The sequence below is a fragment of the Echinops telfairi genome, unplaced genomic scaffold, assembly GCF_000313985.2.
Source record: "Echinops telfairi isolate 266 unplaced genomic scaffold, ASM31398v2 ScPeMD7_7421;HRSCAF=8459, whole genome shotgun sequence".
NCBI lineage: Eukaryota > Metazoa > Chordata > Mammalia > Afrosoricida > Tenrecidae > Echinops > Echinops telfairi.
Window position 1 is genome coordinate 14234696 of NW_022111321.1, and position 26959 is coordinate 14261654.

Below are 26959 nucleotides of genomic sequence, written 5' to 3' on the forward strand. Positions count from 1 at the left end.
AAAGATGAAGTGATCTGGGATATCAGAATCATAACCCTACTCACCATAAACCCCATTGTCCAGGATATGGTTTATACGTCCGGCAATGATGACTTAACATCAGTAATGTGATATCTAGTATCTGTGAACTCAGAAAACCATAGTAGTGAGTTCTTCATAGTCAATTCTTGTGTTTCTCCAAGATTGAGAATGTATGTGAAGATGTGTGCCAATGTGGAGGAAAAAAAGAGGGAAAAAATAGTGGAAGCATGACTATGTTTCTATGTTAATAATTGTCACTCTTCATCATTAAACTCTTCCTGGCTTGATTTTACTTACCCTCTAGATTGATTGATTTTGGGGATAGTTGAAATGTATGGGAACAAAAAGACTTAATTGGCCATTCAGGCAGACAGCTATCATTGGTCATTATACTGCATAACCAATATTATTTTCCCATGTAGTTTACCTGTCAATAATAACTGTTGATACTTACTCTTTTTAATTGCCAGGAAAGAGGTAAAAATATCTTGTCAAAGAGACCCTCTCAATAGTGGGCATCTGGGCTCTGATAGTTGGCTTTTCAAATGACTGTTGCACCTGAAAGACAAAATATAAACAGAGGCTCCAGAGGAGACAAGACTCTTTCATATGTACAGAAACAGTGTGTACCATGGACTAGAACATGCTAGGAAGGGAGGGTACTTCTCAGCGTGATGGCACCAAGCCCACAGAAATTGGAATTTCTGGCCATTCTATTCTTAGAAATGCAGACTGTGCTCTTTATCTCGAACAAACACTCCCTGTGTGATCCTGTCTTTAAGCTCCATTTTCCTTATTTTCTGTTTCTGAAAGCTGGATCTCTATGATCCCTACCAGGGCTGATAGCTCAGTCCCTTGGCACTTAAATGCCAAGGCTCCTATAAAACCAAAAGAGTCAATAACTTTCAAATGACCCTAAGGAGGCTGACCTCTGAAGGTTCCTGCCAAGTTCAAAATGACATCTTCTCACCCGAGACCCACTGTTTTTAGTCAGAAACATCCCTGGGAGCACAATACCTAATTCCAGTATATTCATCAGAATGGAAAAGTTCTTTTAATAAAAATACCGGTGTCTGTCTCATTTCCACCTGTGTCACCAGGATAGCTACCATGACCTAGTTACGCTAAATATGTAATTATATTTATTGAATAAGGCAAGCAATGAAATTTATTACAAAATATGCCTTCCCTTCTATGAATTTTAAGCACTTACAAGCCATAACATAAGCTTCTGCTTGATATGTTCTTGTTCTATTTTTGATTTCCAGCTGTGATATTAACATATTCTCTTTTCAACCCAGTTTTTAATGCACAGATGAAAGAGGTTAGGTGCTGTTCTACTTTTGTTTCCCTGATGAAGTTTGGCTTTTGCTTGAAGGTGAATGATAACGAATGTTTCCCGAATGCAAACAGAATGAGCAGTAAAGAAAAGAGAAGATTACCTTCCGAAACACTTCCTCCAGATGATAGCACCAAGAATATTTTTGGAAGCATGCGATGAGCTCTGTGATGAAGAGAGAGCCCCTCAACGCATCTCTCCAAGACATGTTATCTAAGAAGATAAAGCATGTAACTCTTGGGTAAACTTTCATTGTCTTTATTTTTCATTTACATGCTCTTTTAAATCATAGTTTGGGGATTCTCTTGACAGGTGTCGGGGAAGCACTTATAACTTATTTTCTCATAGACAGGATGAGTCAAATATAACTATCTGGCAGAGAAGGAACTACAGAAAGTCTGTCAGACTAACAGGCGATCTCCTCATGAACAAACACATTGCCAGTGCTTAGGCTGACTTTCTACTGCAGGCCTCACTTCACCTCACTTGGTTTAGAAAAGACACTTGAGTAATAACTGGAACGATCCCATTTTATAGGGGAAAGAACAGAAAACCAAACCAAACCAAAGATGTTTGGGTTCCAATGTTCTTTTTCAGACAACACAGGGGTGCCTTTCAAAATGTAAAACATAGACAGCTTCATTTAAGCATAGAGATGCTTAAGAATGTAAACTTAATAAATGCACCAAAGAATGTAAACTTAATAACCCTAACTCAAAACTTCTCTCAGACTGTCCCTGCCTGGAAAGTAGCTCATTCCGAGGTCGTGCCAGGAAGACAAATCCCTGTCTGACATGGAAAGTCACATACGTGGTGTGGAAGAACAGAAAGCAATGAAGTCCTTCTCCACATGGGTCTTGTAAGTAGCATCTTCCTCCAGGTTCTCTGCTGATGGTGAAGAGCTATTTTCTGACGTGGATGGAGAGTCACTGACCCATAATTCTCCACGGTTCACTGCAGAGACAGGAACGTTCTATAGAGGGCTGTCTCTCTCAGTATTACTATGACCATCGCTTATCTCTCACACACTCTCTTTTTTTATTGTTTATTCTAACAAGTTTCACACATGCACACACAGAAACACACACATCACTCCACCTTCTCTTTAGTATCATTGAATAATTTGTTAATAAACAAATTGAGACAATTTAAAAAAACGGGAAGAACCCATTTGTCAAGAAGGATGAGGAATTAAATTGTTGGCCACATCATTTCAGAAGTTAACTGCTTTTAGCTAAATTTTTTCTACTTTTTAACTTAGTTGGTGTTTTTGATTGGATTAGTTTGGGTTTGGTTTTTGTATAACATTGTTTCCAAGAACCATTTGTCAATTGGCAGTGAAAAAAATTGTTTTGACTGTATTTCCCTAACTTCCTTATCTTAATCTTCGTTTCCTTTTCAAAAATGTATGAGGGAAGTAGGGAACGCATGCTGCTGCTACATAATGGTCCTACTTTCAAATAAAATTCTTCTCAAACGAGAAAATGTCAGTAAACAATTAACAAGGAAAGCTATCATGAAAATTCTTCTATCCTAAGCCTTGATTACTGTTGGTAAATGATGATTGAGAGGTATTGGTAAAATTCTTCATCACGTTCCAAGGATGCTGTTGCAGAGAAACTTTTCCACTGACCAGATATGTTCTCATGGTGCCAACCCCGTGATGGGGTCTTCAAATAACCCAAGTTAGCTTAACGACACTGGCTTGAGAATGAGATTGTTTTCTGCAGATCCAAAATGTTCACCTCAACTCTCTTCAGACCTCTCCTTGACCTTTGGATTCTTTGTTAACTCACAACTCACCACCTCTGCAGGCCTGGGCAATGATGACCTTGGGTTTGTCTTTTAGACTGCGGCAGTTACGGTTGTTGAAAATCTGGAAGATGGTGTCGTAAGCTAGCACGTCCGGTTGTGTTTTGCTATGCTGCGTTCCGCAGATCCCTTCCAGGAGGCCATGAGACATGAACACCAAGAAAGTGCTGTCTGAGGACCTGTGTTCAGGGAGGGCAGCGAATGCCTGCAGCACTGATTGCATCTCCTGAAAAACACCACCAAATCACACTCAAGAATGCACACATTACCACGTGACAACACCCAATGTTTGCGACAAGCCATGCAAGAAATATGCCTAAAATCCCTATTACATTCCAGTAGTTATTCAGTGAGGATCGTGTATAATGGTTATCTCAATAGCAGGGCAAGGTGTTCTAACTTTATGCTTTTGTTAAAATACTATTATCTCTCCCCTTGATACCTTTTAACTAAGTAGTTAGCATTGAGTCGCTCCTAAATCACAGTGTCTCCATGTATGTCAGGCTAGTGCAGCTCCATAGGGCTTTCAATTACCCATCTTTGGGAAGGAGATTCCAAGAACTGCCTTCCAAGGCATCTTCAGGGGGACTCACACCTCTTAACTTTCAGTGAGCTGATAAGTCCTTATTCATTTGCACCTTTCGAGAGCTTCTGATACATTTGTCATGTATTTATTGTCACTCATATTACTCTTTTCTGTCTATTTCTATTAATCCCCTTTTTATCTGGTAAGAGCTTGGTGCTATAAACACACCCTACCAAGTTCCACCTAAATCCCTTTCCACTGTGCTTAGAATGAAGCCAAACTTCTGGCCTCACTTTTCTCTCCACTTCCAATATAGTCCCTTTCCTCAAAGTTCTAGTTACACTGGTCTTCTGGCTCTGTTTCTTCATGTGTCAGACTCATTTGTGCTTTAGCTCGTCCACCTGCAGTGACCCTGTTTGGTTACACTGCACCCACACCTCCCAGGACTCTCATCCCGAGGAGTTGTGATGGCTTACACCAGGATTCCTTGAATGGTCTTCCTGGATCAAATCATCAAACATCACTCTCACATTTTGTTTTTTCTTCTTTCTTTTTCTTACATGTTTCCCTCTTTTTCTTTACCCACTTACAACTTTCTAGAATTATCTGCTTTCTCATATTTTCATTGCTTTTCACTACATTGTCACAAGAACTCAGACTGCATATTTGTTTGGTGAGTGTACTGTGCACCTCTTTAAACATTCATTACTTCTAGAAGGTCCTTGAGAGCCTTCAGGTTTCATTCCAATCACGACACTTTAGAATTAAAAATCAAGGAGTACACAAATCAATATTTTTTTTGCTCAATTTCATGGACTTGAGGTTGAGATTAAAAACAAATTTCAGTTTCAATAACCTAATACATCGATTGTATACACTCATATACACTAATACACAAATATAATCACACACTTACACAAATTGACCTAAATTTATGGAGATAATCTGTCAAAAGAAATATATGTTGAAAGCCTATGCACTGGGGGTGCGTAAAGAGTCCCTACCATGGCTGTGAGTTGAGTTTCTACGGTCACTTTGTAGCCCAGGCCTTCAAGCAATGTCTGCATTCCTTCGATGTCCAGAGTGGCTCCATTCCTTACAGGAAGATGGTCGAACTCTATATTACAAATAATGAGAGCAAGCCGGGTCCGAACTTCCTCCTTTTCTTTGATTGGATAGATCTGCAGAACATGGAAAGGCTATCAGTTCAAGTTACTAGTGTGTCTTTTAAATTTCCATAAACTAATCAGTGCCTTACATGAAGAGCTCAAAACAGCCCTTTCCCCTAAACTCTAACACAACACACTGATTTTCTATCATTTGTAAAGGATTATGCCGACACTAGAAAAAAGTGAAATGATTTGAAAGAGAATTATTTTTCAAATGCCCGAAGTAGAACATGCCTTGAATGGTTACTTAATTATCTTGGGAAAAAATGGAAAAATTCTTTCTCCCCATTTTATTCAAATATATTCTTAGTGTTTGAGGTTCAAATCAAATTTAAGAGAGAGTCCTTAGTGGCCCAGCTCAAAAATGAATGAATGAAAGATATTTTACTTTGTTAGCTAACTCTTCCGGCATTATTTCTGACACAGCAACTTATAGTGATGTACATATACATATGTATATATATGCACATATATACATATACATACACATATTTATATATAAAATGCTTCAATGCAAACATCTAGTATTTTCAGCCAGAATTCAAACAATTATTAATCTAGTATGGTACTATGTAAATATTTTGATTCCATGACTACTGCTAAAATTATAAATCTCAAGTAGATATAAACAAAAATGGAACAAAGCATGCATTTATACTTCACCAGTGTTGAAAGAGAACAGGAATCAGGTTAAGGCCACATGATCTCATTTTGTTCAAATATCTACAAAAAGATGATCACTGTCCCCCGTAATTAATGCTTTTTAAAAAATGTATATATAAATAAAGATATGTCTTCTCCCTCTTTCGATTCCCCTTTCAAGCGCAGAACAGTGCACCTCTCGAGCCTTTTCTTTGCTCAATCTCAGGAACTTTTCGTGAGGACACAGCCTGAGGGTGTCTGTGAATTCTGCTGATTCATCTGGTCCAGCCTCAATTTCCGGAAGACCTGAAAAATATGTAAAAAATTAATAATAATAATTGTGACATCTGTGGTTATAATAACCCAACTATTGCCTGGTAAGAAGATTGACAAGTAAAGGAAATTCTGGTAAAGTGATTTCTTAATATGTAGGTCTTAGAAAGAGAGGCAGATTCACCCAAAAATCCCATGGTAGGTTCTAAAAACTCTGAAGAAATCAGGTAGATGATTTGAGACAAAATTGGACTCTTTTGTCTTTTCCATCAGGAGGATGTCCCTCATATTTTACATTAGAGGACTCAGTCATGTCAAATTTTTTATTGTTTCTTAGCAAGCTTTTATTGAGTTAATACCAAAGTGGTGGACATTAGAATTATAATAAGAGCCACTTGCGCAATTTAAATTTTCATATCTTATAAAAGCAAAAAAGAAACACGTAAAATTAATATTAATACTATATTTTATTGAACACATCTAAGAAGGAAACTTTTCAAATGTGGTGGGGGGGACAAAACCCTCTCTGCTGTTGCGTCAGTTCTGCCTTGTCACCCCCGCAGGACAGCCTGAACTGCCCAGCGGGTTTCAGGAACTGTAAATCATTCCGGAGGGAGGAAACCTCAGCTTTTGCTCTTGGAAGGACTGTGGTTTCTAACTTCTGTTGACTTTCCGGATTACGGCCCAATGGGGAACCCAGTATGTCGCCAGGGGTCTTTCAAATGTGTCACTAGCCATGATTAGACATGTCATAGCTCTATGTAACTAGTGGTTATCATGTTTGAAGACATTAATGTCTCCTTTTTATACTGCTAATCTCGTAGGAACCAAGCAATATATGTATAAATATACAACAGGTTAAGAGTTTTGAATCTTGTATGATCTAGGTATGATTTGTTAGAAAGATCCACCTGAAATAGAAGTGTCCAGGAATAAAGAGATTCAAAAATTCCCAACGGAACTGCTTAGTCTGATGTCTAAATGCGGAACACTGTTGAGTAACTACAGCGCTACAGCAAAGGTGAGAGACAGAGGCAGCTTTTGTGAGATTTCGTTGCCACCAAAGTGCTGACCCAACCAACCTTAAATGTTCAACCCATGTTTGAGGATGTGAGGAAACCACGCAACCCGGTTGGGAAAGTTTGTTTCTGAATCATCCTGGCCTACTTCCTTGAGAAATTTACCATTGTGCCATTTTGCCCCGCCCTATTTGAAATTGGGCACGAGCTTGCCAAAGCTCTGGGACTTTTTTTGAGAGGAAGAAAGGAAAAGGAATTCTTAAACAGAAAGTAGAACAGACATTTACCACCATCTAAGCCAGTGGTTCTCTGCGACCCTCTAATACAGGTCCTTGTGGTGTGGTGACACCCCAACCATAAAATTACTTTTGTCACTACTTCATAACTGTCATTTTGCTACTGTTATGAATCGGATGACCCCTGTGAAAGGGTCGTCAGGACCCACAGGTTGAGAACTGCTGCTCTAAAGCATTAACAGTTGCATGCTATTGTTGTTTTTGTTAGGTGTTATTTACTAATCTAATAAAAGTTTTAATATAAATGTTTTCTTAGGATTCTTGTTGTGGTTGTTATTAAGCACTGTCAAGCTAGTATGTACAATGGAATGAAATACTGCCCGGTGCCGCACTATCCCCATAATTATCTTATGCCTGAGCCCATTGTTGCAGCCACTGTTCTGATCCATTTTCTTGGTGTTAGATTGACCCGGTTACATGAATCGCAAGCAAATAATGTTCTGCTGTGATTTTACTTATGTAAGAAAAGTAATATCAACTTGTTTAAAATTGTCAATTCTCATTTTTATTATTAGATTTATGCCATTAATTTGTTTTTCATTAGCTTTTTAATAGCTTTTTTAAAAAAATAAGTGTTTTTCTGAAATGTATGGGCGTAAAATCTAGAGAGGCAATAGATTGTAGGAATCTAGAATGCCAACCTTTAAAGATGCCAGACCATTTTAACACTTCCAACTTTTTAATAAATTGAACAAGAAAACATATTTTCTTTTCCCATTCTAAAAAATAAATATTATCTGAGTAAAAGACCTCCAGAATTCTGGGGTAGTCTCTGGACAAAGGGTATGTTTCCTAAACAAAAAGTCTTTCTCTGACATCAGTTTATTTGCAAGTTTGGAGGATTGTTTAGCTTACTACACATTTCCTCCTGTGCACCCATAATGTGCTCAGGGACTGCTAGGGTGTTTTCAAGTAAAAAGAGAAATTAAACAGCCTTTCAATTTTACATAAAATAGTGAAATCAATATCAAAACGGATCCTTTCATCACAAGGCAGTATTACTTGTATAGGTCACTGTCTAAAGGGAGCTCTCATTGGCCTGGCAGTATGGCAGGAAGAAATGAAGGAACTAGAAAGTTCACCTGTACCTTTGAATTCCTGAGTATGGAAATCTCTGCAAACTGAGAATGTCTGAAAGAAACGCCATAGGTATAGACTAAGATTCCTCCCTTGACGGTAGAACTTGAGAGGTCACCTTTCTAATTAACCTACCCTGAGTCACCTGGTGTGTGCATATGTGAGTCTCCTTAAATAAAACAAACCAACAAGAGCATAGATGTTATTTTTGAATTCAAATCCATGCTCCACAAATGTCATGTATTCAGAACTGTGTCAATTTACAAAGACCTGTCGAGGGCTTTTATATGTTCTAAAAGACAGAGTGGCCCCAGCTTCCTGGACTCCTGGACTCAAGGTGTACCCTGGGTGCTGTGCAATGGTATCACTATGTAGCTATGAACTATTTATAGACTCCAGGGAGTTACTGATCCCCTCTTAAGAGACTATGCAACTCTCTCTTTTCTATTATAAGCTCTATTAATAGGATAGGCTACTAAGGGTGCCAGATACTAAAGGATAATGGGATTTTTACATCAACTTTTTGAAGTTCCTTTGTATTTCCATATTACCCCAGTTGTTATTATGGGTCCTGGATTGGTAAAATGACTCAGGAGCCCTGTTGCATTAGTTCTGACCCATTTCCTGCATCATTGCTGCATCTATTTAAGAAATAGAGTATTCTTACACCTCCAAGGTTTTTGGAGCAAGCCCTAAACCCACAAAGCAACCCATCTGGATGTGCATAGAACTCAGCTTGGGCCACAATTTCAGACATGAAGGGGACTAGCATGATATTGCTACTATGGAAATGTCCTTTCTTCATTAAAGAGGACTGATTGGGAAATCTTATTAAAGACAGTGAGGAATCTATAATTTATGTTGCCTATTTGGAGTATTATTTATCATAAACCTGTGTTTCAGAGTTAAGAATACCAAGTTACCTTTGGTGGCAAATCGAATCTGTCACTGGTGAACTTATGCCTGAGACTATTCAAGCTCCATTAATGGTCATAATTCAGTGTGGGTCAAAAGTTTTGAAATATATAATTTTAGACATTATATGGGGATTCTCCTGATCATATTTTGGGGGCTTAAAGAAATGGGTAAGCAATTAAAAGATTGAAACTTACCACACATATGATGATAATTACTAGGTCTTATTGCAAGCATGTATTTTTAAAATTTTTTATTGATTATTTACTAGAAACCCACCATGCTGTTATTCATTGGTAAAGAAAATAAAGCAAAGTGAAAACAAAAACGGTATGTTTATAATGTAGTTTGGGGAAACCTGGTGGCTGTCAGTTTCATTCAATGACATAGAAAAGGTATAGAAACAGATCGCATGAGGGATTCAAATATTTCATTTTAGATAGGTTTATTTTGTAATATGAGGTGAATATCCAAGAGGGAATGTTTATCATGGAGCTGGAGCAGAATGGCACTAGAGGAGAGTTCTGGGCAAGAGCGAAAGCCTCCAAGGTGTCAGCACATAGCTGGCATCAATCACTCTTACAAAGCTTTATGAGGGACTGGTATTGCCGCATGCCGTGGATGCTGAGAAGCATACGACGGAAGGCAAGAGACCTGTACAGATTAACACGGGCCCCAGGCAATAGGATCTGAATTCTGATTTACTTATCCTTCACAATAAATCCCTATGAACAGTTAGTCATTGTGACCAAACATAAAAGAGCCACCTTCCTGGTTTATTGGAATCTGAATCTCCACTCACAATCAATATAAATAAATAAAATATATGGCAGGCATCTAAGAAGCCACTACAGGCTTAGTGAAAATCGATATAGTAGAGCAGAGTGGGGGCCTCAAATAAACCACTGGAGAGATGTTGGAGCTGACAGAGCCTGGACGGTACAAGACACCCATTGCGTTTGACTCCAAACCCACATGTGTGCATGAATGCAGGCCTACCTCCAGCACCAGTGAGCGCCTTTCGCATACTAAACAAGGTTTCAGCCAGAACTTGGCCTAAGTCTTGATGTTTCTGTCTGAAAGACTTTTCGAAGACTCGGAGTCTGTCTTCACGTTTGGCGTCATAAAACATTTTCTTTTCTTCATCCCCCAATTTCAGATAATCTTGTTCCACCACATTTTCTAAGACGTCAGTCAAGAATTGTTTTCCTAAAGATTCCAAACGCCTCAGTCCGCGTTTCTTCCTATTGGCGCCTGTCGGAATACAAACATTACTTCAACTGAGTTTTAGCTTCGCGTTAGAAATCAAACAAAAAAACAGACTCACTTCCATCAAGTAAATTCCGACTCCTAGAGACTCCCCAGGACAGGGTAGACCTGCCCCTTGCGCATTTCTGAGACTGTAACTCAGCGGTTCTCAACCTGTGGGTCGTGGCCCTTTGGGGGGGGTGGTGTTGAATGACCCTTTCACAGGTGTCGCCCGATTCTTAACAGTAGCAAAATTACCGTTATGAAGTAGCAACGAAAATAATTTTAGGGTTGGGGGTCACCACCACATGAGGAACTGTATGAAAGGAAGGTTGAGAAGCCCTGCTATAACTCTTTAAATGGTAGAAAATAAGGGTCCTTCTATGGAGAGACTAGTGGTTTCAAACTACTGACCTGGTGGCTAGTAGTTCAACACATATCAATAACACCACCAGAGTTTTGTTTAATAATTAATTATTACTTACCATTTTCTTTGGTAGTTTCTCACCTCCCTCTATGACATTGAACTTACTGCTCATTTCCAAGCCATTTACTGATTTTATACATCCCTTTTCTCTTGCCCATAGTTCATGGTGATGATGATGATAATACACCTGGAATGTGTGTTCTCAGGCAGCATATCATATCATTCAGATCCTTTCTCTTCCTTTTCAAAATCCCTTTACTTAGACAATGAATTCGGTTCCATGGACCATAGAATAGTTCCTGTATTTTAATTCTTTGGTGAACACACTTTGCTTTTGAATATATACATCTACAACCATGTGTTATAACCACATCTTTACATTTATGTGCTTAAAAGTACTTCATATATTTTCTGAATACATAAATGAAGAATTAGAACATCTATCCTTAATTTCTTATTCTCAATCAACATTTAGAATTGCATATAATAGAATGAGTAATGTTTTAATATAGTAGGTCATATAAGACCCGATTAATACAGTTTTCTAAGGCAATTTGAATTTTATTAGGGTACCTATAAACCAACATCATAAATCTTATTTTTTATTACTACAGATATGATTTGGAAAGGATTGTAGATGGGGTACAGAATAGTTCTTCATTTCTTAATTAATTCTTTATTGGAAGTTATCCAGTGCATTTAGATGTAAGGGTAGCATTGACAAAAAGGAACATTTTCTAAAAATATGTGCCAGAATATTGAACAAGTATTTTGGCTCAGAATTACTGCTTTCATTGTTCATATTATTGTGAGTTCTTTCAATAAATGTTTCGTTGAAAATATTAAGGGAATGATGTATGGGCATCACTAATTACAAATAAAAGCTCTGGTCGGGCTTAGGGTTAGGTTTTGGACTACTAACTTCAAGGTAGTTGGTTCAAAACCCACCAGCTACTAGGCCAAAGAAAGGAGACGTTGTCTGTTCCCATAGAGATATACTGTTTCTGAAACCTATATGTTATTATGAGTTAGAAAGTAATAAATGGCAAGGGGTTTGGTTTCTTTTGGGAAATATCAATTAAATTAATAATAATTAATACTGCCTGCACTAATATTAATAAGGTATCTATAAACTAGTAAAAATAATTGACATATCATTTGTAAGTCTTTGTGCTTTATAATATTTTAAATATTTATAGTTTTACAAAATATAAATATTAATTTTGTAGACCCTCAAAAATCCAATAAGTTAGTTTATTATTTACCCCTAATTATAGATAATTTATTAACAATGTAAATCATATAAATTAAGATTCAAAATCTAATCTTCTACCATATCTGTTTAGTTAACTATGGCACAACTTTATTGATAATGGTTCATAGTGAGTCCTCATTGTGTCAATAATTTTAAATATAAATTTCACAGAAACCATATACTGCAGGTATATTAATGTCTCCATTTTATGGAAAAGGGGACAGAGATACAGAGAAGGTACTAAAGTAATGTACTCAAGTGCATGTATGGTATGCAAAGGCAGTTTGTCTTTCAATATGCCCTACTCTCAGGAGAAAGGCAGGGGAAGTCTTTAGTTACATAATTTGGTTGCATACAATCACCCAAACCCATGCTATTTTTTTTCTGGGATTTCCATTATGATCATTTGTGTCAAGTGAGACAGGAAGTGGCATTCATTTTATTTAGGGTTCCATAAGAATCTCAATGAAAACATATCCACCTAAGAAACTTTGTCCAAAAACATTTAGAATTAGCATGAAAAAAGGGAAATACTACAAGTCATCATTTCACAGTGCCTAGTGAAAAAAGTCATGACCTTTCGTAAGTAGAGAAGAGTCGTAGAGTGTTGCACAACTTCAATTTCAAAACAGCAAGTTGCAGTTTCCCTCCTCCTGCTTACTAGACTGCTGGGCAAAAAGGACAATAAAACTGTAGGGAAAACTTTGTAGAGGAGGTCTTGTTAAGGTATTATCAAACATGTCAAGACATGACTTCTACAAAACTCTCTCCCATTAAATTACATTACATAATTGCATCCTAATTAAGGTATGCTATTCCATAAATGGGAGATAGATGAAGCTTTTTACTTCTGTAAAATGTTAGTCTCGGAAATCTATAGGGAAAGATCTACCCTGTCCTAAAGGATCCCTATGAGTTGGAATCAACTGGGTTGGGCTGAGCTTCACTCCTCTGAAAGCCAGTGTTGTAGTAGTTAAAAGAGAGACAGTTCTGGAGTCAGACCGTATTGGATTCAAATCCAGAACTGAGAATGGCAAGACTGCATCTCACAGACTTTGGACATGCTACGAGGAGAGACCAGTCCCCAGTGAAGGACATCTTGGTTGATAAAGTAGAAGGGCTGAGAACAATAAAAAGGCCCTCAACAAGGTACATTGACACACTGGCTACAACAATGGGTTCTATCATAAGAACAATTGTGGGGATGGCATCGGACAGGGCAGTTTGTCCCTCAGTGGTACATAAGGATGATACAAATCGGCACCAACCTGGCAGCACCTAAGCACAATAAGAAGATACCACAGCCTTGCTTGCTAAAAGGGAAGCCCTTACTGGTGAAGAAAAAAAGTCAAGATTTCATTCTAGACTACAGCTCAATATGAAAATAACCACAAAGTCCTTATAACTGAACCAGTAATCAACATAATAATCTATGGAGAAAATCTTGACATTCTTAAGGATTTCTTTTAGTTGAACCTATAATCAACACCCATGAAAACAGCATTCCAGAACCTAAATGTACTAAATTCAGTAAATATGATGCCAAATATTATTTTAAGGTGTTTAAAAACAAAACAAGATATCGCTTTGAGAATTAAGGTGTGCCTGATTGACACATGATCTTTTCATTCATCTCTTATCCTTGTAAAAGCTGGACAATGAATAAGAAGGATCAAAAAGAGAGTTAATGTCTTTGAATCATGTTGTTGGCAAAGAATATTGAATATACAGGTACTGCCAGAGTAACAAACAAATATCTCTTAAAATAATTGCAGCTAAACAGCTCTGTAGAAGCAAGAATGACCAGGTTTTCACCCATATACTAAGAACAGACTACAGAGAAGGAATACACTGTCCATGTTAGAAAAATTAGCGACTGACAACTGTGTGGGTGGCAGCAAATCATTACCAGACACTGAAAACCTCATGAATAGAATCAAAACATTCTCAAAGATAGTGCCCCCAAATGAGCCCCTCTGGTCCGAATGCACTCAAAATATGACTGATGTGGATGGAGTAACCCTGTGGGAGTAGAGCCTTGGGGATCTTAATGTGCAGATGGGGCAAATTACCAAAGGAGGACAACCAACTGCAAATGTCACTTAAGTACTGAACACGAAACATATGAAGTATGAATCTAAAAAAAATGGAAGTTGTCAAAAAAGAAAGGGAACACATGAAGAGTGGTATTCTAGGCATTAGTGATGTGAAATGAACTGGTATTGCCCATTTTTAATCAGAAAACAACATGGTTTAATATGCCAGGAATGACACTGTGAAGAGGAGGGACATTGTGTTCATCCTCAAAAATGGACATTTTACGGTCTATCTTTAAGTACAATGCTGTCTGTGATAGGTAATGTATATCAAAACACAAGGAAATCCACTCCAACCAATATAATTATTATTCAAATTTATACACCAATCACTGCCGCTGTGCTGCAGAAACTGAGGAAACCTCTCAATGGATCCAGTCTGAAATTGATCAAACATGCAGTCCAAGATGCATTGGTAATTATTGCCAATTAGAATGCCAAAGTCGGAAACAAAGAGGAAGGAGCAGCATTTGGAAAATATGATCTTGGTGATAAAAATGAAGCTGGAGATTGAATGATAGAATTTTGCAAGGCCAACAACTTCTTTATTGCAAATACCTTTTTTAAACAACACTGAAAAACACTCCATACATGAACTTCTCCAGATGAATACACAAAAATCAAATGGACTACACCTGTGTGAAGAAGCAGCTGTCGTGGTGGTGGTGGTGGTGACTTGTCATGGAGTCAATTCCAGCCCACTGTGACCGTATGCCCAACAGAATGACAGATTGACTGGGCAGGTCCATCTTCACAATTGTTCCAGTAGTTGAGCCTATTGCTTCAGCCATGGAATCGAACTGAGCTATCTCTTTAAGGGTGTTCCTCCTTTTTTGTGCTGCCCCTCTACTTAACCAAACATGATGTCTTTCCACAGGGATGTCCTGCTCCAGGGAAAAACTCAATTTCAGCAGCTGAAAACAGCCCATGGGCTGAATGTGCAACAATCACTTGTTTATATGCCAATTTACATTGAAGTTGAAGAAAATTAAATGAGGTCCGCATGAACCAAAATATGACGTGTGTACACTCCATGCGAGTTTCGAGAACATCTCAAGAAGAGATTTGATGCATTGAACACTGGTGACAGACTATCTGAGGAGCTGTGGGATGACATCACTAACATCATACATGAAGAAAGGGAAAGGTCATTAGAAAGACAAGAAAGACGTTGGGAATTTATGTGCAAGCTTGCTTCATATAATTGATTTATGGATGTTATAATATCTGTAAGAGCCCCCAATAAAATGAATTTTTAAAGGTACATTTTCTAAGTAAGTGCCTTACTTTCTCATTGCATACTAATTGAAGAAAAAATAAAGACAAGGCAGAAAGAGACTCTGAAACTTGCTCTAAATCAGAGTAGGTAACACATCTGGAAATAATGATGAAGTCAAAGACCTGAACAGAACATTTCAAAGGATTTCTCAAGAAGACAAAGTAAAGTATTATGATGAAATGTGCAAAGACCTAGTCAGAAAACCAAAAAATGAAGAACACCCTAAACATATTTTGAACTGAAAGAACACAAGAAAAAAAGTAAGCCTTAAGTTGCAATATTGAAAGATTTTATGGGCAAAATATTGAATGCTGCACGAAGTACCAAAAGAAGATAGAATGAATACACAGAGTCACTGTATCAAAAATAACTAGTCTACATTTAATGATTTCAAGAGATCACATATGAGCAAGACCAATGGTGTTAAAGGAGGAAATGTATTGCATGCATTAGCCAAAAACACGTTTCCAGGATTTGATGGAATCTCAGTGGAAATGTTTTTACCAAGCTGATGAAGCGTAGGAAGCACTCACTTTTCTATGCCAAAAAATGTGGAAGCCAGTTTCTTGGCCAGCTGACTGTAAGAGATCCATATTTTTACTCATTCCAAAGAAAGGTGACCCCACGGATTGCAGAAATTATAGAATAATATTACTTATATCACCCTGAGTAAAATTTTACTCAAGATTATCCAACAATGGCTTCAGCAACAGGACATTGACAGAACTGTGAGAGGATCAGTTGGAGAAGAGGTCGTGGAACAAAGGATATCACTGCTGACATCAGATGGAAAGCGGTTGAAAGGAGAGAATACCAGAAAGATGGCCATTTGTGTTTTATTATGTTAAAAGCATTCAACTGTGTGAATCATAACGAATTCTTGAGAAACTAATGGTCTTGAGAAAAATGGGAATCGAGAGCACTTAATTGTGCTCATGCGGAACTTTTACATGGATCGGATGGATAGGTAGCTGGGAGAACACAATAGGGAAATATTACATGGCTTAGAATCCGGAAAGGCGTGTGTCAGGGTTGCATCCTTTCACCATATTTATTATATCTTATGTGGAGAAAATAAACAGAGAAGCTGGATTATATGAAGAAGTATGTGGCATCAGATTGGAGGAAGGCCTTTTAATGACCTTTGATGTGCAGACGACGCTCGCTGAAATTGAGGAGGACTTGAAGCATTTGCTGATGAAGAGCAAGGATGAGTTGTCTGAATGGTTGCAACTCCATGGAAAGAACACTAAAATCCTCACAACTGGACTGATAGGTAACATTATTAAAAATGTTGAAAAAATAAAGTTGTAAGGATGTCATCTTGCTTGAATCAATAATCAATGCTTACAGAAGCAGCACTGAAGAAGTTAACAGAGCATTGCACTGGGTGACCCTGCTGTGCAAGGCCTCTTTCAGGTGTTGAAAGGCAAGGATGTTACTTTGAGGACTAAGGTGCACCCGACCCCAACCATGGTATTGACAGTTGCATCATATGTATGTGATTATTAGACACTGAATTAGGGCAGCCAAAGAAAAATCAACACATTTGAACTATAATGTTGGCAAAGTGCTTTGGAGGGATGAGTATAAATCAAAGACATAACTATGACTTGAAGAGTTAAAACTTGGTCAGTAGATCCCCTTATGAGGCCAGGCAGTCCTGATCTGGCTTCCAAATTTTTTTGTATTTTGGTTTGCAATGTCTTTTTGTTTCTGTTGTTGCTTGTATATATTAGGGTCTCTAACAGAGGTGTATGTTATTGGAGGTCACCCTCTTAAAATTGTGTTATATGTTTTCTGATTTTGGGGGTATATGAAACTCAGGAATGATGCACATACAGGGAGAGCAAGTAAAATAAAGGGTTTGGGTAGAGGAGTGGGGACAGTGGTGGTGGGTAATAGGGAGATGATGTCAAGGAGTCCAGGCAGAAACAGAATGTTTGGGAACTGATTGTGGTCACACTTGTACAATTCTGCTTGATGTGATTAAACTACGGAATGGTATGATATCTGTATTAAATCCCAATTAATAATAAACTCCAAAACAAAATAAGTAAATAAAGTTTCCTGACTGAGAGAAGAACAAAGAGATCTGTCTGGGGAAAATGATCTAGGTGGAGGGTCTAGCTGCAAGGGTGGAGAGAATTCATCTCTCACATCCTTTGGTGGAGAGGCCAGTCCCAGGATAAGGACATCATGGCTGGCAAAGTGGAGGGGACGTGAAAAAGAGGAAGACCCTAAAGAAGATGGATTGGCACAGTGGCTGCAACCATGGACTCACATCTAACAATTGTAAGGATGGGGCAGGGCTGGACAGTGTTTTATTCTGTTGTAAACTGGGTTGTTATGAGCTGAAACTGACCGGAAAACACAACGACAAGAACGACATGAGTTTGGAATCTATGACAATGCCTTTTTTCTTCTTTTTATTGTTTTATTCCAGCCATGAATGGGCTTTGCTGATGCTGATGGGTAAGTGGTGAACTGGGATGCTGCTGGAGTCTCTGTGCAGGCCTACAGTAAGGCGCACTGGACTTCAACAAGATGGTCCCCAGTCTACCGCCATGCAAGTGCACAATCTTATTCAAAGGGGGAAAAAATCCAAGGGGAGACTGGAATAAATGCCCACTTAAAAGTCTGATTTTCCTATAACTATTGCAATATTTCCTTGAGTGTTTCACTATCAGTTGAATATGAATTCCTCTTGATAAGTCCATTTCAAGAAAGAGTAGTATATAAAGTAGCTCATTACAGCTCTGTGGTGGAAAAGAGAAAACAGACCTTCTTGTCAGAAAACTGTGTATATATGTGCCCAGGGATCCCTGCATTTTGCAAAATAAGATAATAAGCGACCTGCCCGAGGACTATGAGTACACAATAACGTTGTCAGACTGTTCGCATAAAATTACTAGAAATTGGCCACCAAGTTCACCGAACACAAAGGAGTTCTCATCGCTAGAGGAAAGCAGAGGACGATATAGTAGGGAAGAAGAAAGAGATAGAAGATCTGCCACAGGATCACCTGAAGCAATGGGGCTGCGTTCAGAGGCAAAGGGCTTTTCTGCACACCGGTACAAGTCGTGCAGAGAGCAGACATGTGGCGCCCTGTCTACTTGAACTTCAGTGGGTCAATGCCACTTCCCTGGGGCGAGTTCCAGCTTCCCTGCCAGGAGGGGTCTATGTCACAAATACTGATGCGGCACACCTGGCATGCTGGGGGCCCTTTCTGATGACAGAATCAACCAAAGCTCGGGCCTTGTCCATGACAGGGGTATTTTCATCTTTTTTGTCTCCAGCTCCTCCTGGCTCAGAACTTTTTTTCTAGAGGTTCATCCAGCACACCATTTATTGTGGCCCTGTTCACTGTTGGATGAAGAGCTCTCTCTTCTGTCAGAACTCTGTCTGTTGGAAAAACCATTATTCCCAAACCATGAAAAGAACTTAATTTTCTTCTCATGTCAGCAGCAGCACGCTTTTCATAGAATCACCTTAAAAGAAAGGAAAAAACGTCCTCCGCCTGTATTGAAAGCTTCTGGTTGGCCTTCTTGGATAAGCCTCGGATTGCTAACCACCAGATCAGTAGTAGTTCCCATCCACGAGCTGCTCTGGGGGAAAATGTTGAGACTATTTTCTTGCTTAAAGGTTTTCAGCCTTTTGGGGCTCTGAGTGGGAATTGATTAAACGGCAAATGGCTTTGGTTTGGTTTTTTTATATTTCAGTCATAGTAAATATAGAGATTTAAAAAATACCACACCTGTCCCATTCTCTTCCCACACTGTTACCCACATTTACACACTGGAAATTAGGATTCCCCATCGGTGCATCCACAGGAGGAACAGAGAGCCTCTTAAGCTATCCTGTGTTTGCTGCATTTGGAATAGAGTGGAGCTGTGGCCCATTGCCTTTGGGCAAAGCTGCTGGATCCCCATCCTAGGGTGATTCTGCATCCTGAATCAGGCTCAGCTGAGAATTCAGCGAAGTTTGCAAAATGACAGGATGCCACTGAAGGCCCACTTCCTTTCTGTTCTTGGAGTTTTGCTTTATAAAGGGTGCACACACGTCTAGTACCGTTTCCTCCACCACTTCTCTACCCTCTCATCTACCCTTTTCCCAACCCCTTCGTCTACCCTATAAACATTCATAGAACCCATTTAAGGATTGCGAGAGTCAAGCCCTTGCAAAAATGTTTTCATCCTCAGGATTTTAGAGTAAAAACCCTCACCTCCCATGGCTTTCTCATCTCCTCTGTGTGTGAGGTCTGTAAATGAAGAATGTTCCACTTCCTTTTGGGGAGTACTCATATTCAGATGGCGACATATCGACTATGCACACATACGCACACCCCCTAGCTTCTACACAGAAATATCAGATTACTGAAGCCTAGACTGGACCAGGGAGCATATCTTTGGTCAATTATCTTCATTAACACTTGCATAGTTTCAAGTGTTCATAGAGGAAGAGGGAGGATTGAAGCCTACAATAGGAATGGGAAAGAACAAGCACAAGTATACTCATAACAATAAAAAAAAACCCAAACCTCCAATCCATCAGAGAAATGAAGTTACCAATTAGAATAAGTGATCCATGTTTTCCATATCCCACCACACAGCTCTATGTTATGTTCAGCAATAGTTCTGTACATTTCCCTAATGAAGCTCGTAATTGTGAGTCCTCTCTGTGAGTTTTGTGAGCTCAGGGCAAGGAACTATTACACTCGGCGGAGGGCTAGCATGCTGTGGGTGGGATATTGGTGTCAGAATGGGGTAAAGAAGGAAGGAGGGTGGAGACATACCTGACTGTTGTCTCATGGCAAGTGGCCTTGGACTAGTATGGAGTTCAAGTGCCTTTCGCATTGCATAACTACAGGAAGTGAGGTGTGGTTTGAAATAGAATCCTTTACTCATGTACTCCTTAAACGCTGCTTTTTAAAATCAGTGTATTCATTTTCCATCCACCCCTTTCATTCCTATATTAATAAATGAGTGTATTTTACCTTCAAGTACACAGGAAGTTGGAAGCTGCTTAAGGCTAGAGGGCAAACTCACAGTCAGGTCTTTGAGACAGGAAGCCAGTACACCTGGGTGGGCCCACCTAGGCCAGGTGAGTTTAATTCGGCCAATGGGGTCAACCAGTATCATTGACCAGGCCTCCCAGTGGAGGGCCTGAAAAGCCAGGGTCTGAAGCCCACCGAGCTGCTTTTACCAGCTACTCCTGGGCCAGCCTGGGGTCATTCCCTGGCCTCAGGACTCCACTGCGGGTGTGAAGTGCCCTGAAGGTACCTGCTGGGTAAAACCTGAAACTTCTAACCTTTATAAAACCCACTTGGAGTGAATTCTTTCTCGGGCAAAGTCAAGGACTGAGGTATTTCTAACTCAAGAAACCTAACAATTCCAGTTACCAGTGAGGTCTTCCTGCCAGGAAGTTATGGGTGTGAATTCCACCAGCCATTTCCCAGTCAAAGGTTTTACTAATACACTGAAGGTGAGGATGGATAATAGGAATTGGTCTCTGTATTCTAAAAGCTTAGGTTAAATGTCTAGAAATGAGACAAACCCTAGAAAGAATTATATTACAGAAAATGTCAAACAAATAAAGCAATAATAAAATGAGGAACTATAAGTGAAATTAAAACGTCATCTGAAGGTAAAGGTATGCTTTCAAGGGATAAGTAGAAAATATGCTAAACATTTTCAGTGGGTGGAAAGTTTGTGCACAAAGTTTAGACAGTTTTTTCAAAGACATTAAGAACACAATGTGTTTCTGAATGAGAAAATCCCATTCAAAGTCTGTAGACACTGAGAATCAAGGGTTCCTAAATAATCATCTCTCCCAATAATAAAAATCAGCAGAGAGACTTAGGAGAGGCCACTTCCAGAAGAATTGTCTTTAGCTCTGTATGAGATGATCAATTTCTGATGTCTAGCAGCCAAATTATGATTGAGCAATTGAGGGTCAGGATGAAAGCAGTTATCTGAATCTAAATAAAAATGACTATTGATTCAGATATGCTAATATGTTTAGGAACTGATCTAGTTCAGCCTCTTCCTTATCAAATGAGGGTAATGATTGCAAATAAGTGGTGACATGTTTAAATGCCAGCTGCATAAATTGCTTGTGTCTCTGTCTCCTAATATTTCCCAGCTTCAGTAAGAAAGTTAACCTGAAAGCAGTGTCCTAGGTAGATCGGAAGGGCTGAATCTTGGAGAGTGAAAGCCCAGTTAAAAAGCTGTGATAATGTTCCAAAAAATATTGGGCTAGTCTGTGTAGGTTAGATGTTGAGCTCTTAATTGTAAGTTTAGCCGTTCAAATCCACCATCTCCTATGATGGAGAAAGATGAGAAGAGGATTTCCAGCTCATTTCCATTCACAGGAATCTATAGGACAGAGTAGAACTGTCCCATAGAGTTTTCAAGGCTATAAATCTTTTATAAAAACACTGTCACCTTTTTTTCTTGAAAGGACTCTGAAGAGGTATGTCTAAACAGTGGTCCTTTCGGCTTGCAGATGAGAGCTTAAACACCCACCTTCACCAGGTGTTCTTAGATTAAAGCAGTCCTGAGCTAAAAAAAGGGAAAGAATTTAGCTCACATACTATGGCTCTCTTCCCCTTTGCTACTTTTGTCTGGCACTCTACAATAAATGAAGTATTTTCTAAGATTCAAGCCCCTAGTCCCGAGTTTAAGAACTCCCAACTTACCCTCCATGGGTAACAGCTTCGACGTTCCCCTTCTCCCACAAAGAACCACAGAATGGAAACTGAAAGTTGTTAGCCATTTCCTTAGTGCAAGGGGCGGGGATAAGTAATAATGGATTATGATTGGACTGCTGGGAATTTCAAGCTTGTTGGGAAATTCCCACTGTTCAGCAAAAGAGTTTCTCTTTCTTGCCATTTCCTGCAGGAAGAAAATAAGCAGAAATGGCAAAACAATGCCTTGTAGGTGGGTTCTTCTGACCCTGTTTTCCTTTCTACTTTTCTCACCATTACCCTCACACACCCTCCTTTCTGCCATTCCCTTCTCTGATCTCTCACACTGTCCTGGTGGCCGAGTGGTTGCTCCTTGGGCTGGTAACTTCAAGGTCAGCAATTCAAAGTGACCAACCTCTGGGCAGGAGAAAGACAGGGCTCTTTACTTCCTGTTTCCTGTTTGAACTGTGATAAGGGTGAGTTTATCTTGAATTTTTCCCTCACCTTTCTTACTCTTTAGTGGGGGGAGAGTTCTAAAGGAACATATGATTTTCTTTAATTGTCCAGGATTGCCTTAAAATTGTCATTTCCCTTTTTCACACCTCCCCACCCCCCTCGCTTTATATGTCCTTGGATCAGACGGATCATAGATGACTCAGACTACAGCTGACAGAAGCATGAAGGCAGAGAGAGCAGGGAGTCAAAGAGGAGGAAGAAAAGATGGCTTGTTCAAGTTTGAGTGTCTTAAAGACCAGAAATTCATTTTCACGTATGATCAGTTAGGATTAGAAGCAGTTTATTCCTTCAAGTGAAGGGGTTGGGTAATTCTTCTAGACCTTCTGAAACCCAAAACTTGCCTTATAAAGGACTGTAGGATTTCCCCAAGCTTATTGCAACACATACAGACATTATTTTACATACAGCGGACCCCTTGGTGTTTATTCATATGGTGTCATGTACTGGCCATTAATAAGTTCATGTTTGATGACACTGATTTTTTCCAGGAGACAATACACTGGTAGGTGTCTGTATTGAATCAAAATTATTTTTGTATCTCACAAGTGTCTTAAAGGTTAAATTGAGACCACTGCCTACCTTGCTTAGCCCTTTGTAAATTTCACAGCTTTCCCAATGAGATTCTCAGCAACTCCAATCTCCGCTGGCTCCTTGCTCATCTATCAGTGGAAAGCCTCCCCCTTTCATCCAGTGTCTGCCTTTGTCAAGCGCGGCAAACGAAACCGGGCTTGGTAACAGGTACGTGTAGGCTCTAGGCATGGGTTTGGTCTTCTGAGAAGCCAGGAGGCTCCTTAGAAAGGAGGACAGCTTGACTTTGATCATCTTTTCATAGGGACCAGTCCCCGGAGAAGGACAACGTCGTCGGAGGGCTATAGAATATAGGACGACCCTCACCAGATGGATTGACATAATAATGACCTCAACAGTGGACGCAGTAGTGAAGACTGCAGGGTCTTCTACATCGCATTGCTGTGCATTGAAGCTGACTGGATGGCACCTAAGAAAACAAAGCATCAGTGGAAAATTCTGGGAACCCTGGGAAGGTACCCATCCCACTCTGCGCTTCCAGTCCTTCACATCTTGCTGGCTGAGATGCAAATTCTTTGACTTGATGTCTCTACTCTGACGCTCTATGTATATTTAAAGTAGGATGTTAAGATCAAGGTGTTTTGAAAGAAAAAAATGGAGTTATTAAGAAGTCCATCTCATATGAACCAATTCTAAAATGTCCAAGCCCAATATTCCTTTCCTGTCCCCAGCCCCGTCTTTTCAGCCTCGTAAAAAACCCAGAGGACAACGTTTCATGTTCATTTCATATTTATTTGAATGTGTTAAGAAAGGTCTTGTTCTGCAGACATGATGCCAAAAGTGAGTGCAGAATGACAGAATTAATGGCTTTTTAGAGTAATAAGAAGAGAGAGAGCACACATGCAAAAAGTGTCATATATTTTTCAATGAAAATTGTTAGATTATTCCATCATGCGTGTGCTATGATATAAAAGGTTATAGCTATTGTTAGCTGCCCCTGAATCAGTCTCCATCTCATGGGACTCCATTCACAATGGAACAAAATCCTGCACAATTTTGTCCCAGCCCCTGGCTTGATGCCAACAAGACAAGGGTTCATTGTGATCCATGATGTTTTGCAGATTAATTTCCAGAAGGAGATTGTCAAGTCTTTCTTCCTAGTCTGTTTCCGTCTGGAAGCTTTGCTCGAACATTTTCAGGATGACAGTAACACTCAAGCTTCCACTGATGGACTGCACTGATGATGGCTGCGCAGGAGGTGCGCTGAGAAGGAATTGAACTTGAGGCTTCTATATGACAGGCAAGAATTATACCAATAGAGCATAGTCAAATCTATATCAAAATAGTGTCCTGTTGGAGGGAAAGGGAAGATAATTGAAACTGAGGATTCACAATCTTATGGCCATCCCTTAATCAATGTCACCTGCTCCTGTGAACGTGCCACCCAAATGTGGGAGCAGTGAGAGGAGAATCGTGCTCTGCACTGAACAGTGGATATGCATCCCATCACGGTGTCCTTTTTATTTGACTAGATTTTAACCAGGAGGGAGTTTTAGCCTCTACTATCTCTTTTTCACTTGTTCAAATGTACAGTCTTGCCTACTGACAATTTACTTACCTGAAACAACTTACTTTAATGTCCTGGGAAGAGGTAGAAACATTTAGTCAATGTCACCCGTTCAGTGGTAGGCATCTGAATTCTACTACCATTTGGTGCCTCAAATGAAAATCGGACCTAAAAGAGAATGACCGAAGTGAATGACCTTAAAAGAAAATCTATAGACATATATTTTTTCTGAGTAACAATTCTTTATTTACATGGGAACAGCTACAATGACTACAGCAAATTAAATGAATCAGAGTCATTGCACTTATAAAAATAATAGCAAGATACATTTCTAAACATAGAATATAGGCTCTTTAAATCTGTGATTGGATGTGGTAGTTATGGACACAGGCAAGTTGGATCCCACTCGTTTGCCTGTTCAGAATTGGAGGACAGTTAAAGTAATAGTTGTTTTCTAGCGATGGTGCATCACGGCAGGTTGGGTTTGGCATTCAGGTTTTCCACCCAGTAAAGATGCTCACAGTTCCTCTAGTTAGCAAGATGGGCATTACTGGAGGATAAACATGTCTACAACTGCTCGGTAGGTTTCCATAAAAGCAGAGTCAGAGAAGCATAGAGAGCCCACCTTTCGGAAAATTGTCTCCAGGTCAAAGGAGCAGGCATATTCTTGCAAGTGTTGGATAAGTTTCATAATAAAGACTGAGCCCAACAATGGATGTCTCCAAGAAACATTTTCTGTGAATAAAGCACATTCAAAGTCTCAGGAAAGACGCAGGCTTGGCCTAGAAAGCAGACCTGAACAGTTAGTTGCAGTCTAGCCGAGGCAGGCTCTCCAGTTCACCCTGTAGTCCATACACAAAATACCATTTTCCAAGGAATATGTCTATTCAAATTTCAGTGAGTAGAGTGTCTCAGAGGTCTTCTGTCCCTAAATATTTATGGGATAAAGAAAAAGCTTTCTATGCCCACAAAGATTTCTAGTCTCAGAAACCCAAAGAGACAATTCTCCCCAGTCTGATAGGGTCACGATGAGTTGGAGTTGACTAGGTAATTAAGTTTTTCTGCCACTCAATAATTGTTGAGGGAATTACATGTGATCTCCATAGGTAGTTGACTTCATGCCTGAGTTCAAAGAGCTACAAATATAGTAGAGGTGAGGGGAAAGCACAAAGGGGTTGCAGTTGTTAGTTGCCATTGAGTTGGCTCCAACTCATAGCGACCTATGCCCAACAGAAAGAAGCACAACTTGGTTCTACACCATCCTCACAATTGATCTTATGCTTGAGCCTAATTATTGGAGCCTGAGTGTCAATCCCTATTCTTGAGGGCCTTCCTCTTTTTTCCCCTTTTTTCTGCCCCTCTACTAACTAGGAGGTACTTCTCCAGGGACTGGTCTTTTCTGACAATTGATCCAAAGTATGCAAGATAAAATCGTGCCATCCTTGCCCTACGGGGCACGGTGACCACACTTCTCCAAAACAGACTTGTTTGTCCTTTTGGAAGGCCATAGTCCTTTCAGTATTCTCCTCCAGGACCACAGTTCAAACGCATTGATTCTTCTATGGTCAGTGTCAGACTTTCACATGCTTATGAGGCTATTGAAAATACCATGGCTGAGGTCATGCTCAGCTTAATCCTCAAAGAGGGTCGAAATGGGGATTGAAGGGAGAAATTCCTTAGAGTGGATTTCAACATGGCCAGTTACTGACTCTTATTTAAGTGAACAGGAGCCTGTGGAAGTCATGCTTTCCACTGTAACAAATGGGATAATGATTTTTGCCACAAATATATATTTGAGAATAAGATTCAGTGCAATGCAAGTGACCAGGAGAGGATAAATACCCATTTTAGACAGGGCTATTATATTAGTCACTTTCAAACATATACTTTATATAAAATAGCATTTAATCATAAGACATTTACAGAGCAAAAATGCTAACTATTTTGAAAATGGTACCATGTAAAAGAACATACAAACCCAGGTTGGATTAAAGGGGAAAACCCTATCTTAGTGAAGGACAGCAAGATCTTATAAAGCGGAGGAACAGTTAGGAATATATCAATTGTTGAATTGTTGAACCATGGAAGACATTTTTGACGTATTAAAATATATGTATAAGGGAAAAGAATAGCTGTTGCTGTGTACATGATTCGATATTAGTCTGTTAACTGTGAGGTCAGCATTGTGGAACCACAGCCCCTCCACTGGAAATAATGGATGCTTTCTACTCACATAAACACTTGTAGGTTCTCGCTCTCTCTCTCT

At 39.4% G+C, this 26959-nt stretch overlaps 2 protein-coding genes across 4 annotated transcripts in view; both read right to left on the reverse strand.

Annotated features, from left to right (window-relative positions):
• The window catches only part of LOC101653056 (caspase-4), a 25709-nt gene extending 3542 nt beyond the window's left edge, over window positions 1-22167 (reverse strand). The window contains exons 1-8 of one of the 2 annotated variants that reach the window (XM_045297785.1): window positions 22095-22167; window positions 10089-10343; window positions 5706-5815; window positions 4703-4879; window positions 3164-3398; window positions 2171-2314; window positions 1464-1573; window positions 476-579 (exon numbers count right to left, since the gene is read on the reverse strand). In XM_045297785.1, coding sequence (XP_045153720.1) covers window positions 481-579; window positions 1464-1573; window positions 2171-2314; window positions 3164-3398; window positions 4703-4879; window positions 5706-5815; window positions 10089-10343; window positions 22095-22101 — 1137 coding nt within the window. In that variant the 5' untranslated portion in view covers window positions 22102-22167 and the 3' untranslated portion in view covers window positions 476-480. Of the gene's footprint in view, window positions 1-475; window positions 580-1463; window positions 1574-2170; window positions 2315-3163; window positions 3399-4702; window positions 4880-5705; window positions 5816-10088; window positions 10344-12596; window positions 12669-22094 lie in introns of those variants that run through there. The other variant, XM_045297786.1, reaches the window with a different exon arrangement.
• A 1736-nt stretch (window positions 22168-23903) lies between these two features.
• Window positions 23904-26959, reverse strand: part of LOC101653570 (caspase-1) — a 14759-nt gene continuing 11703 nt past the window's right edge. The window contains exons 8-10 of one of the 2 annotated variants that reach the window (XM_045297784.1): window positions 25319-25428; window positions 24759-24861; window positions 23904-24476 (exon numbers count right to left, since the gene is read on the reverse strand). In XM_045297784.1, the coding sequence (XP_045153719.1) occupies window positions 24760-24861; window positions 25319-25428 (212 nt within the window). In that variant the 3' untranslated portion in view covers window positions 23904-24476; window position 24759. Of the gene's footprint in view, window positions 24477-24744; window positions 24862-25318; window positions 25429-26959 lie in introns of both variants that reach the window. The other variant, XM_045297783.1, reaches the window with a different exon arrangement.